A 21,631-nucleotide genomic window follows, 5' to 3' on the forward strand; every position below is an offset into this window, starting at 1 on the left:
TATATATATATATATATATATATATATATATATATATATATATATATATATATATATATATATATATATATATATATATATATATATACTTCTTTGTTTGAAACTGTAAGAATTAAAGTTGACATTTCATATTTCTGAGAAAAATATATTAGCAAAATATATTAGCAAAATATATTTTTCTAACAATTTAAAAAAAAAAGTGTTATATATAGTACTATCCTAAATTTAGAGTAGAAATTTGTTTTAGCTTTGGCTAAATTTTTGAAATCAATAACTTTAATCAAGAATTTTTAAAAGCTGATACCTTAGACCTTGAAATTATAGAGATTAATACCTTTCACCTACAACTTTTGGAATTTTCTTCTTTTACTTTTTCTTGCAATAATTTCTTTTAAAATCCTTATTTTAAAAATCTTAAATTAAATTAATTGTAAAAAGGGTTTTTTTAAATATAATTTTTAAAAATCTTTTCTTAAATTTTTGTTTTAGAAAAATTGTAAAGTCTTCAAGATCTTGAGCTTCTTACTTATTAGTGATTAATTATTTTTAATTTCTGAACTAATACCTAGGCACAGTTGATCGGGTAGTCGAGTCTTGATTTTTTTATCTGGTTATTTAAGTCCATAAAGTCCTTACAGTCTTGTCACAGAGCACTGTTAAAGAGCAATTAACTAGAAAGTTCATGCCTCCATTCTTATTATTATTGCAAACATGGCCAGATCTGGCATTGAACCCACTATTCTGAGACAAGAGCAGTAAACACTATGCCACTGTTGCTACCATAAAAAATTTTATATAAAAAATAAGCACAAAAGTTGCAGACTACAATGCGGAATTAAATTGTTTTATTTTTAACTATAGAATGTATCTTTATCAACTCATTACCCCTTTGTTGCAAATCAAAGAGAGGGTGATGAGTTGATGAACATCTGGTAGACACTGAATAGACACTTTTTATATATTAAAATTGCCACCTAAACAAAAAAAGAAAAAAGATTAGAAAAATTATTGTTTATATCATTTTTATTATTATTTGATAGACTGCCTTCCTTAATCAAATCCTCAGTCGATGTAGCGGCACTTCCTTTTTGTGGTTTTTTAAAAAAACATTAAATTTAATTAGTTTTCTCAATTAAATTAATGCATTTTTCATAATCAACCTTAATTTTGTCAATTTAAAAACCATAGACAAGCTAATAGCAGTTTTTTTACAACAAACTGTATATTTAATGCCTTTATAGTGACTGGAGCCCTAGCCCCAGCTAAAAATTAGACTTTTTTAAAATCTGGCCCCAGCCCCGGCTAAACTATAAAATTTAGCAGGACTTGATAGCCGGGGCTATCAAGTCCTGCTAAAAAAATTTATAATACTTTAAATATTACAACTTTATACTTACATTTACTATTTATTAAATACTGGCATATATTTATATATTTTCAAACTCTAATTTACTTCCAACAAGATTGCAAGCAACCATTATTAAGTTATTAGTTACTTTAAAATAGAAAATAAGTAAAAAAAAAATACTAGGAAAAAGACTTGAAAAGTTGTAGGTTATATATAAAAAAAAAACATAAAGATGGTTAATAATTATAAGGTTTTTATGATGTGCAAGGAAAAAAACTGGATTAATAAAAGTTTTTATAGGATGAAGGGACAGATACAGTAAAAGGATGCAACTTGTTGAATAAGAAACCAGCAAGAATGAATTTTGGTTTATCATAATAGAGATGATATCTTGTTGAGCATAGACCATGATCGTATTTGTAGAAAAAAGAAAGAAATGCAACCTTACAACAATGGGAGAGTGGCTCGGGCTTGGCAGATAAAGCAGGTCTAACTTATTACTATTTTGTTTTTTTAAGTTAATTCACCTTTCCAAGACTGAAAACGTCACTACAGATGAGGAGGCTACTTAATTGTACTAATAACCTCTCTCAACTCCAAAACACAAAACTTGACAACCAAGGCCTCAGTGCAGAGAAACAAGTTAAGCGCAATTTGATCTTCACGTAGTGGGCATCAAACTCGGCACCTCTCGCTTATGACGCAAGCGCTCTACCACTACACCACAACCGCATTACATTTTCAATGTACTTTTAGACTTTTTCTGAGAGTATGAGGGTTGTTATTCATTAATATAGGAATACAAACATTATTGCAATATTTTTTTGCAGCAAATAAATGAGTTTTGTTGTCTAACAAAAATTGCAGATTTTAAGTTCAGAATTTAAATCCACAAGCCACAGCAAGCCTTAGGCTGTTACAGAAGAGAAATCAGATTAAAAATCAGCTGCTTGTTCGAAGCAATCAAAAAGTGAAGATTTTTTGTCAAGACAAGAGTATAAAGTTGAGTTGTCAACAAATAGAGCCACTTTAGATAAATTTTCATGAAGATTGATATTGTAGATAAAAAACAATACAGGAGCAAAGATTTAAGAGTACCACAAGATACCTTGTGGTACCCTTAAAGTTATTTTAAATAAAGAAGAGTGTAGGCCTTCAAGAATAACTTTATTACTGCAGTTAGTAAAAAATAATTTAATAATCTCAAAACCTTTATATAAAGAAACTAATAACAGAGTGAAGACTAATTGTAGGATTGTTGGAGAGGTCAAAGTGTTTTTTAGAGTTTTGAAAAATTGGAACCACTTATTTAGCACTTTTTAAAAAATAAATAATATTAAATATTATATAATTAATAAGATTTAATGTTAGACTTACTTCAGTTAATGACATTGTTGAAGACTAACCAAAAGTCTCTAGAACCTAACATCTGATATAAGATACAAGATTTAGTAAACTGAGAATAACAGAGCTTAATAAAAGGACATTTGTTCTTAAGAGAGATGTTCTTGTAAAAAAGATGAAATAAATGATTAATAAAGCAACTGCTCAAGATGGTGAAAAAAATATGGAGTAGAATGAGGTTTGACTTGAAGAGTAGGAATAAAAGCTTCTAAACTTTTAGTCCGGAAGGAATAAAAGCTTCTGAGATGCACTTTATGTATAGATATTATGGATATAAACATACATGTTTGCCACTTATTTAGATGCTGGCATACAATATTATTTCATATTTATATAAACTTTAGTATTTATATGGTGTAGTATTTGCTGAAAGAGAAGGTGATAATGATGATGATGATGATGATGATGATGATGATGATGATGATGATGATGATGATGATGATGATGATGATGATGATGATGATGATGATGATGTTGATAATGATGATTATGATAATCATGGTGATCATAATGATGTTTATCTATGCATGTATACATATAAAATATAACATGAATTTTGAATAAAAAAAATATACTTAAGGATGTATAAATGTTTATGAAGCCCTGGTCACAAACTTGGCCCTGGCTATATTTTATCAAACCCAGTCCCAGTCAAATATCAACCCCAGTCATTCTGTGAAATTTTTTTAGTTTTTTTTTATTACGTTTATTTGTTTTGTACATCTTTTTGCTTTTAAAAATGTGTTTGCTATATTTGATGTTTTCTTCTCAATACTTATATAATAGGAAAATAAAAATAAATAAATTGTTATTTATTTGTAAAATATATTACTTGATTAATAAATTTTGTAATGACAAAATATGTTATAATAAAAGAATAATATGGTTTCTTTAATAAATGTATTTACCGCATTTGATACATGTCTGAAATTGTTTCTTTTATATTGCTCAATTTCCAATGTTAATACGAATTACTAGAGATAATGAACATAACGATTGCTCTGTTTAAGAAAATGTATTTAAAAACTTAAAAAAAAATTTAAAATAGGCTACTAAACATTTCGTTAAAAAAGTTCAGTAAATTAACAATGTCTAGCCCACAAACTTTTGGAGCATCGTCAATAACAATAGTTCATCAGATGCACAATTTGGATAATCCTACAAAAGTGCAGACTATGTCAATGGGGGTATTGAAAACAACCAAATATTTTATATTTAAACACCAGTATTAATGATTTTTTTATTTTTTTAGATTTTTTTAAAACTTTTTTTTTTTACAAATAAATAGCAATTAGTTTTCTCACTTTCCTGTCCATTGATAAAAACAGTAAAGTTTAGCAAAAACATTTGAAAAACAAATTTAAAAATTGCCCATGTTTCTAGCACAAATTATAAAGTATTTCCTTAATATACTGTCTGAAAAAAAGTCACAAAAAAATTGAATATCAAAAAATATTTTTATTTTCTGTATATTCTTATCTTTTTTTTTTCTCTTCTTGTATCAATTTTGGTAGTGGAAAATAACAAATGCCCTAAAAATAAGAAAACAAAAACAGTAAAATATTTAGGTATATTATTTTTTTGACAACAATTTTCTTTTTTAATTATTCAATTTTTTTTAGCTTACTTTATTTAGATTTTCTATTTAGTCTTCGGTTCTTTTCTTCAGGTATTGCTGTTTTATTTTCTAGTTTCTTACAGCTTTGTTTTGCTGCAAATTCTTAAAATGTTTATTATATAAAAATGTGGTCATGTTGTCTAAAAAAATTACTTTAAGCGTGGACAAACAAGGCGTGTGACCACACGCATTTCCCGGTAAAGCTTGATATATATATAGATAAACATATATGGTCATTTTGAGATAAGTATCCAGTTTTGTTATATTTCATTACATCTTTCATTTGGTCAAACTTTGATTTTTGTAGTTTAAAAAAAAAATAGCTTCATTTTATGAAAAATAATTTATTTTTCATTATCACCTGATTTATGGCAACGAATCAAGTTTTCAAACTCTTCTCCTGCAAAATGTGATATTTGCACTTATCATAAATTGAACAACGGCCACAAATTTGTCTCAATTTGAACAAAATAAAAATATATAATTAGTGCAATTATATATTCTTCTAAAAAAAATTTAATTATTATATAAACACTTAAAAAAGTAATAATTGTTTAATAAAGCAACTATCCCTTTTAAGTATAAATAAGGGTTTTGGGGCATCTCTAAAAACATATAAAAAATATTTTTAGAGGTGCTTCAAGACCCTTATTTATATTTAAAAGTAAGAATTGTTTTATAAAAAACATACCAACAACTAAAAAAATATTATTTACAGGTCTTGTTAAGAAGTGTTACGACATTCTAATTTATGTACAAAATTGTGATTTCACTTATGCTTTGTTATTGTGATTTCACTTATTTATCTTATAAATTAAATAAACTTTTTATTAACTATTCACATAATTTTTATTTTGTATGTGTGTGTGTGTGTGTATATATATATATATATTATATATATATATATATATATATATATATATATATATATATATATATATATATTGGCAATATTTCCCCTAAATTTCTCCGGGATGGGGGTACCACCGCCCAAATTTTTTTCTTAGAATACCCCCTGATATACCATTAAAAGGTTTATAATACCTTCTACTTTATTTTCTTCCTTTAACAGCAAAGCAAAGTAAAAGTTAAAAGTAAGATATAGTCAAAAAATAAAAAATAAAATAGTTCATACATAATACCCTTTGCATCTAATCTAAGAAAAGAGCTCAGATACAGATCAAACTGTGATAATTTTTTACGAGCAATTTGACAGTCAGGGTCTGAATGAAAAGCTATCTTTTCTTGATTTTTTTGAATGGCATCTGCAGTGAGGAAACTAGTATGAAATTTTAAGTCTTCTTGTTTTTCAAGTGCTTTAAGTTCATCAGCAGTTTCAGTTTGTTGAATGAACAGCATAAGATCACTTGGGTCATAGATGTTATACCATGTATCAACCTAAAACAGTGAATATAATCAAAATGATAATATTATAATACATGTGCACTATATTATACACAACAATATTCATGCATGTTCTGTATCAAACACACACAAGTGGACACTACTAATCTGTTCAGCAATAATATATAAGATAATAGTAATAACAATAGATATATAAGATAGAAATAATAATAATAGCAATTATAATAAGCATTAATAATAATAATAATAATAATAATAATAATAATAATAATAATAACATTATTATTAACTAATCTAAGTCTAGTGATTTTTTTTTTCTTCATTTTTTGGCAAAAGAATTATTAACAAAATAAATTTATCATTGAAGTACTGGTGTTATGTGTGCAAGTCTCAAGTGTGAATTGAATTGGGATTGTGATCTTTAATTGTTCCATTACAAATTAAATAAGCAATAGCAAGTTTGCACTGAAAATAAATAATATATTAAATATATTAAATTAAAAAAACTAAAAAAGAAAATATAAAAGCTTTAAAATAAAACTCCAAAACTCTAACTGAAGGCGAAATTTACTTTTTTGTTACATTTTTACGAAAACTTTACTTAAAAAATTTTACTTAGAAATTACGAAATTTACTCTGGTTACATTTTTAATTGCGGTTGAATATATATATATATATATATATATATATATATATATATATATATATATATATATATATATATATATATATATATATATATATATATATATAGATCTATAGTTTGTTGGCTTTAGGAAGAGCGGAAGGAAAAAAGTGATTCTTACGCCAACACATACGTCACTTTTAATTACTTTTGACTTTCGTCCAACATTTCCGTGTTGGACGAAAGTCAAAACCATTAATTTAATTACAAATTAATTGTTATATAAAAAACCCACAAAAACGCAAATTTAATTGACCAGAATGTTTTTAAAAACATTCTGAATGTTTTTAAAACATTCTAAATGTTTTTAAAAATATAAACAATGTTTTTATTTTTATTTTTTTTAATAAAATGTTTTTATTTTCATTTTTTTTACTGTAAATCATGCGCGGAGTGTTGCTACATCGACTATCTTATAGCCTGACTCACAAGGGAGTGTTGCTACATCGACTATCTTATAGCCTGACTCGCAAGGGAGTGCTGCTACATCGACTGACAAATAGCCTGACCCGCAAGGGAGTGCTGCTACATCGACTGAGGGTTTGGTTGGGGCAGGCAGTCTATCATTATTAAAAAAAAAAAATTCCGGTCTTGCATTTTAATTTTTACTTTTTGTCAACAAAATATGGAAAAAACTTTCGGACAACATCTAAGGGTTCTATATATATATATATATATATATAGAACTCTTATATGTTGTCCGAAAGTTTTTTCCATATTTTGTTGACAAAAAGTAAAAATTAAAATGCAAGACCGGAATATTTTTTTTATTAATTGATAGATTGCCTGCCCCAAACAAACCCTCAGTCGATGTAGCAGCACTCCCTTGCGGGTCAGGCTATAAGATAGTAGATGTAGCAGCACTCCGTTGCAAGTCAGGCTATTTGTTAGTCGATATAGCAGCACTCCCTTGCGAGTCAGGCTACTTGTCAGTCGATGTAGCAGCACTCCCTTGCGAGTCAGGCTATAAGATAGTCGATGTAGCAACACTCCGCGCATTATTTACAGTAAAAAAAAATTAAAATAAAAACATTTTATTAAAAAAATTAAAAATAAAAACATTTTATTAAAAAAATTAAAAATAAAAACATTTTATTAAACAAAATAAAAATAAAAACATTCAGAATGTTTTTAAAAACATTCTGGTCAATTAAATTTGCGTTTTTTTAAAAAACGATTAATTTGTAATTAAATTAATGGTTTTGACTTTCGTCCAACGCGCAAATGTTGGATGAAAGTCAAAAGTAATTAAAAGTGACGTATGTGTTGGCGTAAAAAGCACTTTTTTCCTTTCGTGCTTTCCAAAAGCAACAAACTATAGAACTATATATATATATATATATATATATATATATATATATATATATATATATATATATATATATATATATATATATATACACAACCCGTAGATGTTGTCCGAAAGTTTTTTCCATATTTTGTTGACAAAAAGTAAAAATTAAAATGCAAGAACGGAATTATTTTTTTTTATTAATTAATAGAATGCCTGCCCCAACCAAACCCTCAGTTGATGTAGCAACACTCCCTTGCGGGTCAGGCTAAAAGATAGTCGATGTAGCAGCACTCCCTTGCGAGTCAGGCTATAAGATAGTCGATGTAGCAACACTCCGCGCATGATTTACAGTAAAAAAAACTAAAAATAAAAACATTTTATTAAAAAAACTAAAACTAAAAACATTTTATTAAAAAAATTAAAAATAAAAACATTGTTTATATTGTTAAAAACATTCAGAATGTTTTTAAAACATTCTGGTCAATTAAATTTGCGTTTTTGTGGTTTTTTTTAAAAACGATTTATTTGTAATTAAATGAATGGTTTTTACTTTCATCCAACACGCAAATGTTGGACGAAAGTCAAAAGTAATTAAAACGTATGTGTTGGCGTAAGAATCACTTTTTTCCTTCCGCTCTTCCCAAAGACAACAAACTATATATATATATATATATATATATATATATATATATATATATATATATATATATATATATATATATATATATATATATATATTATATATATATATATATATATATATATATATATATATATATATACCACCTTTGGAATTAGGAAAAATGAGGTTGGCAATAATTTGCCAACCTCAATCTTATAGAGGTCGGCATCAGGTCAGCAAAAATTATTTGATACAAAGGTCTGACCATAAAACATAAAAATGAGGCCAGCAATTTTTAGCCGACCTCAAACACTTTCAGGACGGCAGTTAGGTCAGCCTTGCTGAATGCCGACGCTAATTCTGAGAGTTGTATATATATGCATGTATATATACATATATAAATATATATATACAACCCTCGGAATAAGGGTCAGCATTCGGCAATGCTGACCTGAAAGTGTTTCAGGTTGGCAAAAATTGCCGACCTCCTTTCTATGTATTATGGTCAGACCTTTGCATCAAATAATTTTTGCTGACCTGATGCCGACCTCATTTTTCCTAATTCCGAGGGTTGTATATATATATATATATATATATATATATATATATATATATATATATATATATATATATATATATATATCTGTGTGTGTGTGTGTGTGTGTGTGTGTGTGTGTGTGTGTGTGTGTGTGTGTGTGTGTGTGTGTGTGTGCATAATATACAAACACACATATATATATATACATATATACATTGTATATATGTATATATATAGGCTTTCGTAGGAATGGCTCTAACCCGTGCCCGCCACCACACCCGTGCAAATCAGTTTACACAGGCACAATAAAGCCCGTGCAAAATATAAATTTTGGGTCAAAATAAAGTTAAATATTTTTATGTTTTTATTTAGTTATTCTTTTAAAAACTTCTCAAATGATATAATTTTGTAAAACTGTTTGTTTTACAGTCGACTCTCGATATCTCGAATACTTGATATCTCGAACTTTTGAGTATCTCAAACTTTTTTAGCGGTCCCATGGACATAACGTACTAGTTTAGGCTAAAATCCTCTCGATATCTCGAACCTTATTATCTCGAACTTTTTGGTATCTCGAACAATATTTTCGGTCCACAGGGCAATTTTCTCTCGTTATCTCGAACTTTTCAACATTTTTTTTTCAAAAATGTTTTAATAAAATTTAATTTTTTTAAATTCCAATTTTCGAAAAAAAAAAATTTTTAATTCGATTTTTAAATTCGATTTTTTTTAAGAATCGAATTTCTGAAAAGTTTTCCTTTAATATATAATTTATTCTTTTTGTCAAACGCAGCAACATGCCGCTCGTTAAACGAAAACTCACGAACAAATCTATAATAGAAAAATGCAAGGCATTAAAAGACCTAGAGACTGGGATGTCTAACAAAGAGGTTGCCAAAAAGTATGGAGTCCCAAGGAACACATTATCAACCTGGATTAAAAATAAAACCAAGTTATTAACCTCACTGGAAAAAAATGGCACAAAATCTAAACGGAAGAAACTTCGTAGTGGTAATTTCAAAAATGTAGACAAAGCCATATACATGTGGTTCGTTGCAAAAAGAAGTCAACAAGTACCAATTGATGGTACCATACTAAAAGAAAAGGCACTAAAATTCGCAGAAGCATTAGGAGAGTTGGATTTTAAAGCATCTGATTGTTGGTTTCATAATTGGAAAGAAAGGTCAGTTAAATTTTGTCAAATCTTGTTCAATTTTAATATAAACAAATAACATGTATCTGTTTATATTTAATTTATTTAGTTTTTTAAACGTGTAATTAAAATTCAATTATTCTGTTCCTATTTTTAGGAACGGCATCAGCTTTAAAATAATCTCAGGCGAAAGTGCCGCCGTGACGAATAATATGACTGCTTCGTGGAATGAAACTACACTTCCAACATTGCTTTTGAATTACAAGCTTGAAAACATTTTCAATGCCGATGAGTTTGGACTATTTTACCAGTGCCTACCAAACAAAACATACCATTTATCACAAGAAAAATGTTTTGGGGGAAAAAATAGTAAAGTCAGACTAACAGGCATAGCAGCAGGGAGTGCAACGGGAGAAAAATTACCTATGTTTGTTATTGGAAAATCTAAAAACCCACGGTGTTTTAAGCACATTAAACAACTTCCTTGCACATATAAAAATCAGCTAAAAAGTTGGATGACCGGAGACCTTTTTACAGAATGGGTAATGAAACTTGACTCATTTTTTCGTGCACAAGACAGGAAAGTAGCACTCCTGGTGGATAACTGTTCTGCCCACCCACACATTGAAGGGCTAAGCAACATCAACCTAATATTTTTCCCCCCTAACACCACATCTGTCCTTCAGCCCATGGATCAAGGCGTAATACGAAGTCTTAAAGCTCATTATCGTCACAAAATTGTGCGTTTGTGTATCAAGGCTGTCGATAATAACGAACCCATGCCAAAAATTTCTATACTTCAAGCAATGAAAGATCTTGTTTCTTCGTGGAATGCTGTGTCGAAGGAGACTGTCATCAACTGCTTTAAAAAAGCTGGTATCAGCAAAACAAACAAGAGTATTGAAGAAGCTGATGATGATCATTCTTTTAAATTTTTGACAGAAGAACTTAACCGTTTGCGAGAGTTAGATCCTCGTGCCGTCCAAGAAGATCTCTCAGCGGAATCTTACATTGGTTTAGATTGCGATGTAGTAACCACCGGTTCACTTGCTACTGATGCTGAAATCATTGCTCAGATTTTAGACCCTAATTTTGAAAACGACGATAATGAAGTTGAAGATAGCGTTGACGAAGCTATTGACGTCGAAGCCCCGCCACGCCCATCTGATATTCAATTAGAAATTGCTTTTGAAACAATTCAAAATGCTTCGCTATACAGCTCAAAATACGGAAATGAAATCAATCCCTAGCACTAAAACTTGAGGATTTAATGAAGATGGAAAAGATGGATAATTTAAAGCAATATCAGATAACAGATTTTTTCCAAAAGTTGTAGTTTTTGTTGTTAATGATTTTTGTCAGAAAAATAACTTGTTTTAATGAAAGTCGGGCAATTTTATTTATTTTCAACCCTTTTCTTGATATCTCGAACTCTCGATATCTCGAACTTTTATTCCGGTCCCCTTAGTGTTCGAGATATCGAGAGTCGACTGTACTAGTTAAAAAACGAAACTAATTCATTCAGGATATGCTAAAAAAATTATGAAAATAATAATTTTTGAATATTCTGATGTAAAAATAAAAAATATAAATCGAACAAGTTATTTTAAACAGCTATAATTGTTCCATATTATTCTGTGTTATGTTAAAAGATAAATAATTAGTATGTTAAAAAGCAGGAAAAATATGCATGTGTTGCAAAAGAATTTAACATAATAGTTCGGGCTTTCAGTATTCTTTGGAAATTTGTAAACTTACACAATAAGAACTGTTAGATAATAAAGACAAATTCTTTTTGTATAATCACACATTTTGTTTAACTGATTGATAAACTAGTTTGTCATACTTTTAAGTTGTTTAAAGTAGTGCATATTTCCCTGTATACTTTCACATTAACCTCCTGGGTTTTTTTAAAAAGGCGGCAGTTGATTTAATATGCTAATATTGTGAAAGTGATACGAGTGAAAGTGAAGAAACTGCATTCAATTTTGAAATTGAAGATATTTTGGGCTAATTTGTTTAAAATGAATATTAATAAATAATTTATAACTATATATATTCCTTTTCTATGATAAAAATAATACTATATGATTTCATCATATTTTATTTTCGTTTCTATACTTGCGCTATATTTAATATATTTAAATATATTTTACAGCAATAAACCTGATATATAAAATAAGACTGTATTTAATACACTTTTATTGGTTCTATTTATAAAAATATGTAAAAAAAAATTTTTTTTTTAAAACTCATATAACCCTTTTTTTTTACATGCCTATATTATATAAGAAGAATATATTTAAGAAGTATATATACCAGAATCTTAAAAAATCTATTTCTACTAAGTCTCTTTGAAATTAAAAATTAGATTACCTCAAATTTCAACTTACATATCACATCAACATAACATATATTTTCTCCTAATTTCAGAAAAAGAATATAAAATCAATTACGAGTTCATAAAAGAGTATGATAGTAAATTGAATAGAAACCATAGTAATAAATAAAATTTTAGTTTAAACAGTTGAAAAACAAAAGAATAGAACTCTTTGGTTCAAGGTTTATTTAAAAAAAGATTTCAATATAATTGTCACTATATCTTTATAGCTTAGATATATCACGGTTAAATTTTTAAAATTTAATTTGATTTACAAAGCACAAGAAAAATGAATCAACTAAAGAAACGCAATAAAAATTGTTATATTTTACTCCATTATTTTAATAAGACAATATATTAATACTCAAATAGATCTTGCTACAATCATTGCAAAATATTTTAAGCAATGAACGTGCTTGAATAAAGAAATGTGATGGTTGCATAGGTTGTTTTTCTGTCATTTTTTGCCTTGCTTGCAAATTACTGGTTTGATTATATCTGGAATAAACTCAGCAAAAATCCGATTATACAACTGATAAAACTGGAGAATAAAAGAATAAAATCTGAATAAAAATCGAGAAACAAAACCATAACAAAAACATAATAATAAAAACTCACTAAGTAGAGCGCTAATAACTCTGAATAAAAGATAAAAACTGCAGTATAACTTTGAAAAACTATTATCTTAACTTTACAAATATTCAACTATTCGAAGTTTAATTACCAAAGTCGTTTTAAATGATTTGTCACTCTCCTACTTGTTAATAAAGCGATTGTACAAAATTTTTACATTCACAGAGAAATGAATGAACTTTTATAATTTAATTTAAATAATATAATTAAGATCATTTGTTTTTATAAAAAACTATGTGATGTATAACAGTTTTTTATATATTGTTGTTTTATTAGAACGATTGATTATATTTTAACATTTGAATATTGCTTTTACTTATTATTTAATTAATTACTAAATTATTAAATTAAAATTAAAATAAAAAAATTATCAAAAAAAACAACATAAGGTTCTTTTTTTTTTTTTTTTGCAAACTGTTTTTCTGTCTTTTTGTCGCTAAAAAAACATTTATTATTTAAAATTTTTACTATACCTGGCATAAAGAAGCAGCAAAATAAAATTTCAAAATAAAAAAATTTTCATCAAAACATAATAATTATAATTTTACCATTGCTAGGCCAGGTTCAGGTTTTTTTTTCAAAAAAAATTATTTTGAAGAAAATTATTTTTTTTCTGAAAAGTTTTTTTTTTGTTATTTGATATACTGCCTGCGCTAGTCGATGCAGCAGCACTTCCTTGTAGCAGCAGGCTACAAGATAGCCAATGTAACAACACTCTGCACATGTTTAACAGTAAAAAAATAAAAATAAATACATTCAGAATGTTTTTAAAAACATTCAGAATAACTTTAGAAACATTCCAGTCTTTTATGTATATATATATATATATATATATATATATATATATATATATATATATATATATACATATATATATATATATATATATATATATATATATATAAATATATATATATATATATACATATATATATATATATAAATATATATATATACATATATATATATATATATATATATATATATATATATATATATATATATATATATATATATATATATATATATATATATATATATATATATATATATATATATATATATATATATGGGTAAAGCTACAATTAAATGACCTAAAATAATTTATTTTTTTGCTTGTTGCACTCTCATCAGTGGGAGACTTTTAAAACACGAGTAATACTTATTGGCTTTAGTACATACATCAACTATCTTACAGCCTACTGCTACAAGGGAATGTGCTGCTACATCAACTGAGGTTTGGCATGATACAGCAATCTTTTTTTTATTATTTCAATAAATATTCCTCATGTTAAAAAAATTTTAGGTCGCTTAACTGTAGGATTGCTACATATAGTATACTATTGCTATACATATTGTATACATATAAGTATACATATATTATATTCATAATGGTCTTCTAGGCCTTGAGGAAGTGAATAACAAAAACAAAACAAAAAATATATATTGTTTAGATGAATAAAAACAACTGAGTAGCAGAACTGAAAATTTCATGCCTGAGGACAATTATAAGCCATTAATACCATTAAGTGTATATATATATATATATATATATATATATATATATATATATATATATATATATATATATATATATATATATATATATATATTTATATATATATATATATATATACATATATATATATATATATATATATATATATATATATATATATATATATATATATATATATATATATATATATATATATATACTTAATGGTATTAACCATATAGGGTGATATAGGGTGAATAGACATACTCTTTTTTAGAGTATTATACTCTTTTTGAAGTAAAATTTTTTATACTTTCTTTTTTTCTAAAAATCACCTCATATACTCTTTTTTTATATGATAATGAAAAAAAGAATTTTTGAAATGTTTAGAAAGTTGATATTAGTAAAAATTGTGTTAAAATGAGTTCAAATTGTTATTTTTGGAAATCAACTATAAATAATAATTGAAAACTTGTTGAAATCTGAAATTGTTTACTGCAGATCTGTTTAAACGGTTAAGGAGGTGATTTTGATAACTGAAATTATTCATGATTCAAAGTGCTTTAAATCAAACATTTCTTATGACTTGCTTAACACAAGGATACAAACAAATTCAAGTTTGATAAATCTATGTCTCATCCATGATTAACTCTTTTAAAAGTTGCTTTTTTGTTTTTTGACACAAATCTAAACTTGTGAACACATTGTAATCAAGTTGGTTTATTTTCCTAATATATCCAAATCATTACCTATTCCTTTTATATGTTATAATGAAAATTTTAACTCTTATTGTTCCATTAAAACTGATTTAAATATCATTTAAAAAGGCTGGATCTGTTTCTATAATTTTTAGATGGAAAACTATTTGGGGAGATATAAACAATGCCAATGCAGTAGTAGCTTTAGCTGCTGGAAATGCTTGTTGCATTTGTATTTACTGTAAAATAAACTAAATCAGGATGTAAATAATTTTTTAACTTAGTCTGTCTATATTGGACTGAAGAAATATGCCATTTGAAAATTAGCACAGTTGTGTCTATACCACTATACCTTATTAACATTTTTTATAATATATATATATATATATATATATATATATATATATATATATATATATATATATATATATATATATATATATTATACTATATTATATATAATATATATTATATATTATATATATTATATATTATATATTATATATATTATATATTATATATATAATATAGTATAATATACACTAAATAATATAGCGCTAGACTTAAAGCTGGATTTCTACGTTTTAGAGGGTTTCATATAAATTTAAAAATACACAATATTTACCGTTGTAAAATTCTTTACTGTTCTCGTATTATACAAGATACATACCTGACTTTTAATCATGCCATCTTCTAATACCCAATGAGTTGCAGAATCTACAATTAACGGGGTCCAGATAAGCAAAAAAATCTGACTAAAAGTCCATAAAGTATTGCTAATTCCGTCAACAGACACATGGTAAAATCTAACTTTTCTATCCATAAATTGGTAATATTAACTTCTGCTTACTCTAACTTAATCAATCACATATAGCTTTTATTAGCCGGTCACTTATTTGTCATTCATGAATAAAAATAGTCATTAATATGCACGTTGCCATTGATTTGTAATCAAAATAAGTTCGAATTTTTAAATCCCCGTCCCGTAAAAAACAAAACAAAAAAACAAGTCATTATATGAAGACAAAATTTGATTACATGTTTAAAAAATAGCGAAACAGTACAGTAAACGTTAGGCAACCGCGTGAAAACAATACAGGAGGTGGGCTTATAGGTAAAAGTTGAAAATGGGAATCGCATTTGAATATAGTACTGTTAAATAAGTTGTAAAAATGTTTTAGTGTGTCAATTATAATTTGTATTTTTAATATATGAATGACAAAAAAGCTTGTTATTATTATGTCTTTTGCTTTCAACACTTTTTTTAATTATACAAAAAATTTGTCATTTTTCATTAAAGCTACTACAAGGATACATGTTCTGTTCTGATATTAAAGAAATAATTAACACTTAACAAACGACGAAATAGTTAACTCTCACAAACACGACGAAATAGTTAACTCTCAGAATAGAACATCAATCCTTTTTTAATAAAAATTGATGCAAATTTTGCTTTAAACTTTTCATAGAATTTTACCAGTTTCAAAAAGATTTTTTTTTCAGGCATCGACTGACCCACCGGGAAACCGGAAAATTTTCAGGTGTGCCCCTATATTTCCGGCGCCCCTTCCACGCCACAAATAACTAATATATGTTGTATAGTAACTATAAACACCATTTAATAATATCGCTTTATGTGCAATTTCATGATTCTTCGATATCTGACAATGCAGTTAAAGCTTCATGTATATCACTAACTTGATAGCAAACAATTCACTTTTCTTTTTTAGAAGTTTTAAGTTGAAGTTATTTTTAGTTTGAATTTTTTTTAACTACTCTTTCCAACAGGTTGACGTGAAACAGAAATTGTTGAAAACGAATTATAAACCGCATCTTTTTTCATTTATTGACCATTTTTCTAAATATTTAAAAACCTTCATAAAATGAGGGTGTTCTAAACTTTATGTGATCGTATCTTTTGAGTGTCAAAATATATTTTGATAAAATCGGAAACCTAATTTGAATTTATGAAAAAATTTAAGATATAAAATTTTTTTCTCAAAAATTACTTTCCCTAGACCAGAGCACAGTGATCATGAATAACTTAAAATTAGGCCAAAAGTAATTTTTTTGAAAATATTTTATTCAAAAAAGCTAAAAACTTGCTCTATGATCTAAAAAAGACAGACAACGAAAAAAGGCTATATAAATCTTTAAAAAAGGGTCAAATATGGTCGGGGAGCATATTTTGAAACCCTATACAGACTCAGAATAGGCAGAAATTTGCGCAATCTGATTCGCTGATTTTGAAAGAGAGGCTTTTGCACGTATGTTTAAATCAAAACAAATGTCAAAAAACGTATTAAATAATAAAAGTGAATTTGAGTAACTTCATATAAAACCAAATAATAATAGCAAAAAAAAATTATGATTTTTCTATCCAATTTTGTGAAATATAGTACAAATACTTATACAAACCCTCACAACTCAAACATCCGTGTTTTTCAGAATTTTTTCTTAAAAATAAAGATTTGAAAAAATTAGTTTGTTTTTCTAATTGTTTTTATAATTCTAAGATATAAAAAAGACAACCATTGTCACAAACTATAAACCAGATGGTGAAACTTGACTATGCTGTGATTCTCATACGATAGATTTTTTTAAACAGTTTTAAAATTTACCTACTAATATCAATAGACTATTATTAACTTGGTATAATTTTTTTTCAAATTAAGTTCCCATTTATCCAATCATTTAGCAAAAAAAGTATTTTGAAAAAATAACCTAATTTCTTTTTAGAACTTTACACGTATTACTCCCATATATAAATTATATACAACACTAAAAAAGTTTGAGAATATTGCTTATTGGTTGTTATAGCTAGCCCAGATGATTTGCAACACTCTTAAATTAAAAGCAATTGTAAGCAAGAGCGAATTTAGATATCCTTTGGTAATGTATAGTAATAAAAGATCACAAAGCATTGCAGCATAATAAGCTATTAGAAAAAATCTATAACCTGATATCCACAAGTGTGTTCTGATATAGTAAACTGATTACCAAAAGCAATAAATCTCAACTTAACACACCTTTATGAAAAACTAAGTGTAAAAAGGTAGAAACAAGAAAGATTGCCAACATGCAAGTTCATGTTGTTGTTTATTTCAATTTCAAAACTCAATACATGTTTGTTGATATATAGCTTTTAACCTGAACAAAATAGTCGTTATTATATTCTATAATTAATATAAAATGTGTATCCTCTAATAGCAACTAATGGTAAATAATATTAAATAAAGCAGCAAACTTTGATAAATTTTATATATTTATAATGCTAATAATTTATTTTACATTATATACTCCAGAAGAGAAAGAAAATATGTCTGCTCTAAAAAAATTAGAAAAAAAATCTTAAATAAAATGTACTTCATATTTACAATTTTTATTCATAGTTTTATTATGTAATTTTTAATATAACCAATAAAAACAAGTGTTCTTTTTTTAAATTTCTGTTAATATCTCTTGTTTATTAATATAAAAACAGAGGTGCATTATGTTTTATTTTGATGTAATATTAATAACTTTTTTTTAAAACTTGCTACTTCAAATGTAAAAGCTAATTTTGATGAAGTTATTTTTATTACAAAAATTGCCATAATTCACCTTTATTTGGTTAAATTTTTTGACTTTAATACTCAGTACAGTTTTAATGTTCAGTGAAAAAACAAATATCACTTTTTTTGTTAAATTTTCCAATAGATTTTTATCCAATTTATTATTCAAATTATTTCCATTAGATTAATATCCAATTTTCATCCTATATAATATATATATAGAAAAAAATTGATGTACGCCTTATCAGCCTTCTCAAAATTTAGGTTGAACAGTAACTTCTTCAGGGTTCATAGATTTATATGGAATATGTAAGCTAGTTTGGCAAAACATCTGTAAAAATTTTCTTTTTCCAAAATTTTAAATGTTAAACTGTTTATAATTAACAAGTTGGTATAAAGATGCAGTAACGAGCTTAGAACAACCTCTACCTCAGCTTAAAATTTATACTTTTCATATTATAAGTACTTTACCAGAAGTCTGGTGCAATTGCATATAAACTTTGTATTGAGTATGCTTTATAAAACACGGACATTATATTTGATGAGAAACACATTTAGAAATCTTGCAAAATTGCACACATGCAAATTCAAGTGAAATATTTCAAGAGTTTATACATACAAAACACATTTTATAATAGCTTTTTTTTTGATAATTCTCTTTTCTTTTTTTATTACTCTTTTTTCATTAAAACGATTGATTTTAACCACTTAGTATAGTTTTTTAAATCTTTTTTTCTTTCAATTACTGCAATACAAAAATGCCACAATCATTTGCCATAATCTACTTTTATTTATGCCATAATCCACTTTTATTTGGTTAACTTATTTGACTTCAATACTTTTTCTTGCTTTTAATGTCAGTGTTTATATGAAACTGTACAAAAATTACTGTTCTGTAGACAAACATAAATATCACTTATTTTGTTAAATTTTCAAGTATTTTATAACTTAATGCAGCCTGCCAAAATTTTTAAAAATTTAAAAAAAGTTTTTAATGGTTTAACATGATGTTTTATTAAAGTTACGTAATAAAAAAATATATCAGCCTCCTCCAAACTATGGTTAAAACAAAGCATGAAAACAAAATCTCCTCAGAGCTCATATATTGACATGGAACATGTAAGCTAGTTTTGCAATTAGTAAAAATTTTCTATTTTAAAAAACTAAATTTCAACTCTTTATAATAAACATGTAAATCAGTTTATAAATAAAGTTCTTCACCAGTAGTCACATAAAACTTCACTTCAGTAGTCACATAAAACTGCATATAAACTTTGTATGCAAAAGTGCTTCACTATTAGTCTCGTACAACATACTTATATAAACTATGTATTTGAGAATGCTTTAAGGCCAAGAGCATATTTTAAGAGAAACACATTTGTAGATTTTTTCAAATTTACTTCAACACATTTTTTTTTCGCTTCTTAAAATTAACAATAGATAAAATCTTCATCACCAAGATAAACTTTATTGAAATTTTTACGAGTGAAAATTCTCTTGTACAAATAGATTTTGATACATTTTAAATACTCTGAAGAGTACTAAAAAAAAATGAATTTCCTGTGTTAATAGTAACACATGACTTGTATTGATAAACTTAGTATATCATAACTTTGAAATTTATTTCAAAAATCTGTTTGTTTTGATTTTCATTATATTTTTCAACAAAATCGCACTTGCCTCTCTTTCAAAACCAGCGAATCAGATTGCTCATTTTTCGGCCTATTCTGAGCCTGTATAGGGTTTCAAAATATGCGGTCGGGGAGGTGGTGTGGGGAGGAAAATATATATTTATTTGTAAATAAATGTAATCAAAAAGTAAATTTTGAAGTAATTCATTTCTATCAATCTAAATTCTGTCCTCAATAACTAAAAAAAGTTGATGTTTAGTAAACTTTATATTCTTTTTATATCAAAGTGAAAGAAAAATGATATTAACTTTAGCATGCATATATATATATATATATATATATATATATATATATATATATATATATATATATATATATATATATATATATATATATATATGTATATGTATATATATATATATATATATATATATATATACATATATATATATATATATATATATATATATATATATATATATATATATATATATATATATATATATATATATATATATATATATATATATATATATATATATATATATATATATATATATATATATATGATATATGATATAACATGAATTAAAAATTGAACAAAAATCGAACAGCAAGAAAACTATAATGCTAATTAAATGAAACATAAATCAAACATTTAAATGTATTTTCATTTAAAAATGCGTCGTTTGTTCAGAAATTTTTTACAGAGTCATTTACACATATAAAAAAAATTATCCACCACATGTTTTACTCTGTTGGAGTAAGCTTCTCTAAGAATAGTGATATGACTGTATCAAAGTTTTCTTCGGATAACTCATAACCGCCACAACCATTGATTAGAAAAGGAGCATCTACTAAACAGATAATTTTTTCAGTATTTTATTCATAATTTTTTCAGTTTATCTCCTCGGGAGTAACTGGCCAGCGAAAAATATTCTTCTATTGTTCGTTATTCATACAAATAACTTTGATCCCAGTTATAGATACATAAAAGTATAAGCACAACATTTAAAAAAATATAATCTAGAATTTATGATTTGTTTAATTTTGTTCACATTCAGTAAAACTTATTAGGTTTATTACGTTTTTTTCGATTTTTTACATTTTGCTTATATTGCTTTTATTTTAAAGCACTTTTTTGTAAAACAAAACAAAAACTTGAAAACTATGCTTTAAGTAATATTACCTCCACAGTATATCCAACATT

At 26.0% G+C, this 21,631-nt stretch overlaps 2 protein-coding genes across 2 annotated transcripts in view; one reads left to right on the forward strand and one right to left on the reverse strand.

Annotated features, from left to right (window-relative positions):
* The window catches only part of LOC105843243 (tetratricopeptide repeat protein 17), a 28,272-nt gene extending 11,998 nt beyond the window's left edge, over nucleotides 1-16,274 (reverse strand). The window contains exons 1-2 of the mRNA XM_065791074.1: nucleotides 15,907-16,274; nucleotides 5,506-5,768 (exon numbers count right to left, since the gene is read on the reverse strand). Of these exons, the coding sequence (XP_065647146.1) occupies nucleotides 5,506-5,768; nucleotides 15,907-16,059 (416 nt within the window). The 5' untranslated portion in view covers nucleotides 16,060-16,274. The remainder of the gene's footprint in view (nucleotides 1-5,505; nucleotides 5,769-15,906) is intronic.
* Nucleotides 9,545-11,522, forward strand: LOC136076975 (tigger transposable element-derived protein 4-like). The gene is made up of 2 exons (XM_065791066.1): nucleotides 9,545-10,057; nucleotides 10,185-11,522. The coding sequence occupies exons 1-2, from the start codon at nucleotides 9,672-9,674 to the stop codon at nucleotides 11,275-11,277; spliced, it is 1,479 nt and encodes a 492-aa protein (XP_065647138.1). The 5' UTR covers nucleotides 9,545-9,671; the 3' UTR covers nucleotides 11,278-11,522.
* Nucleotides 16,275-21,631: the final 5,357 nt, after the last annotated feature.

This window comes from Hydra vulgaris, chromosome 02 (genome assembly GCF_038396675.1).
Source record: "Hydra vulgaris chromosome 02, alternate assembly HydraT2T_AEP".
Lineage (NCBI taxonomy): Eukaryota > Metazoa > Cnidaria > Hydrozoa > Anthoathecata > Hydridae > Hydra > Hydra vulgaris.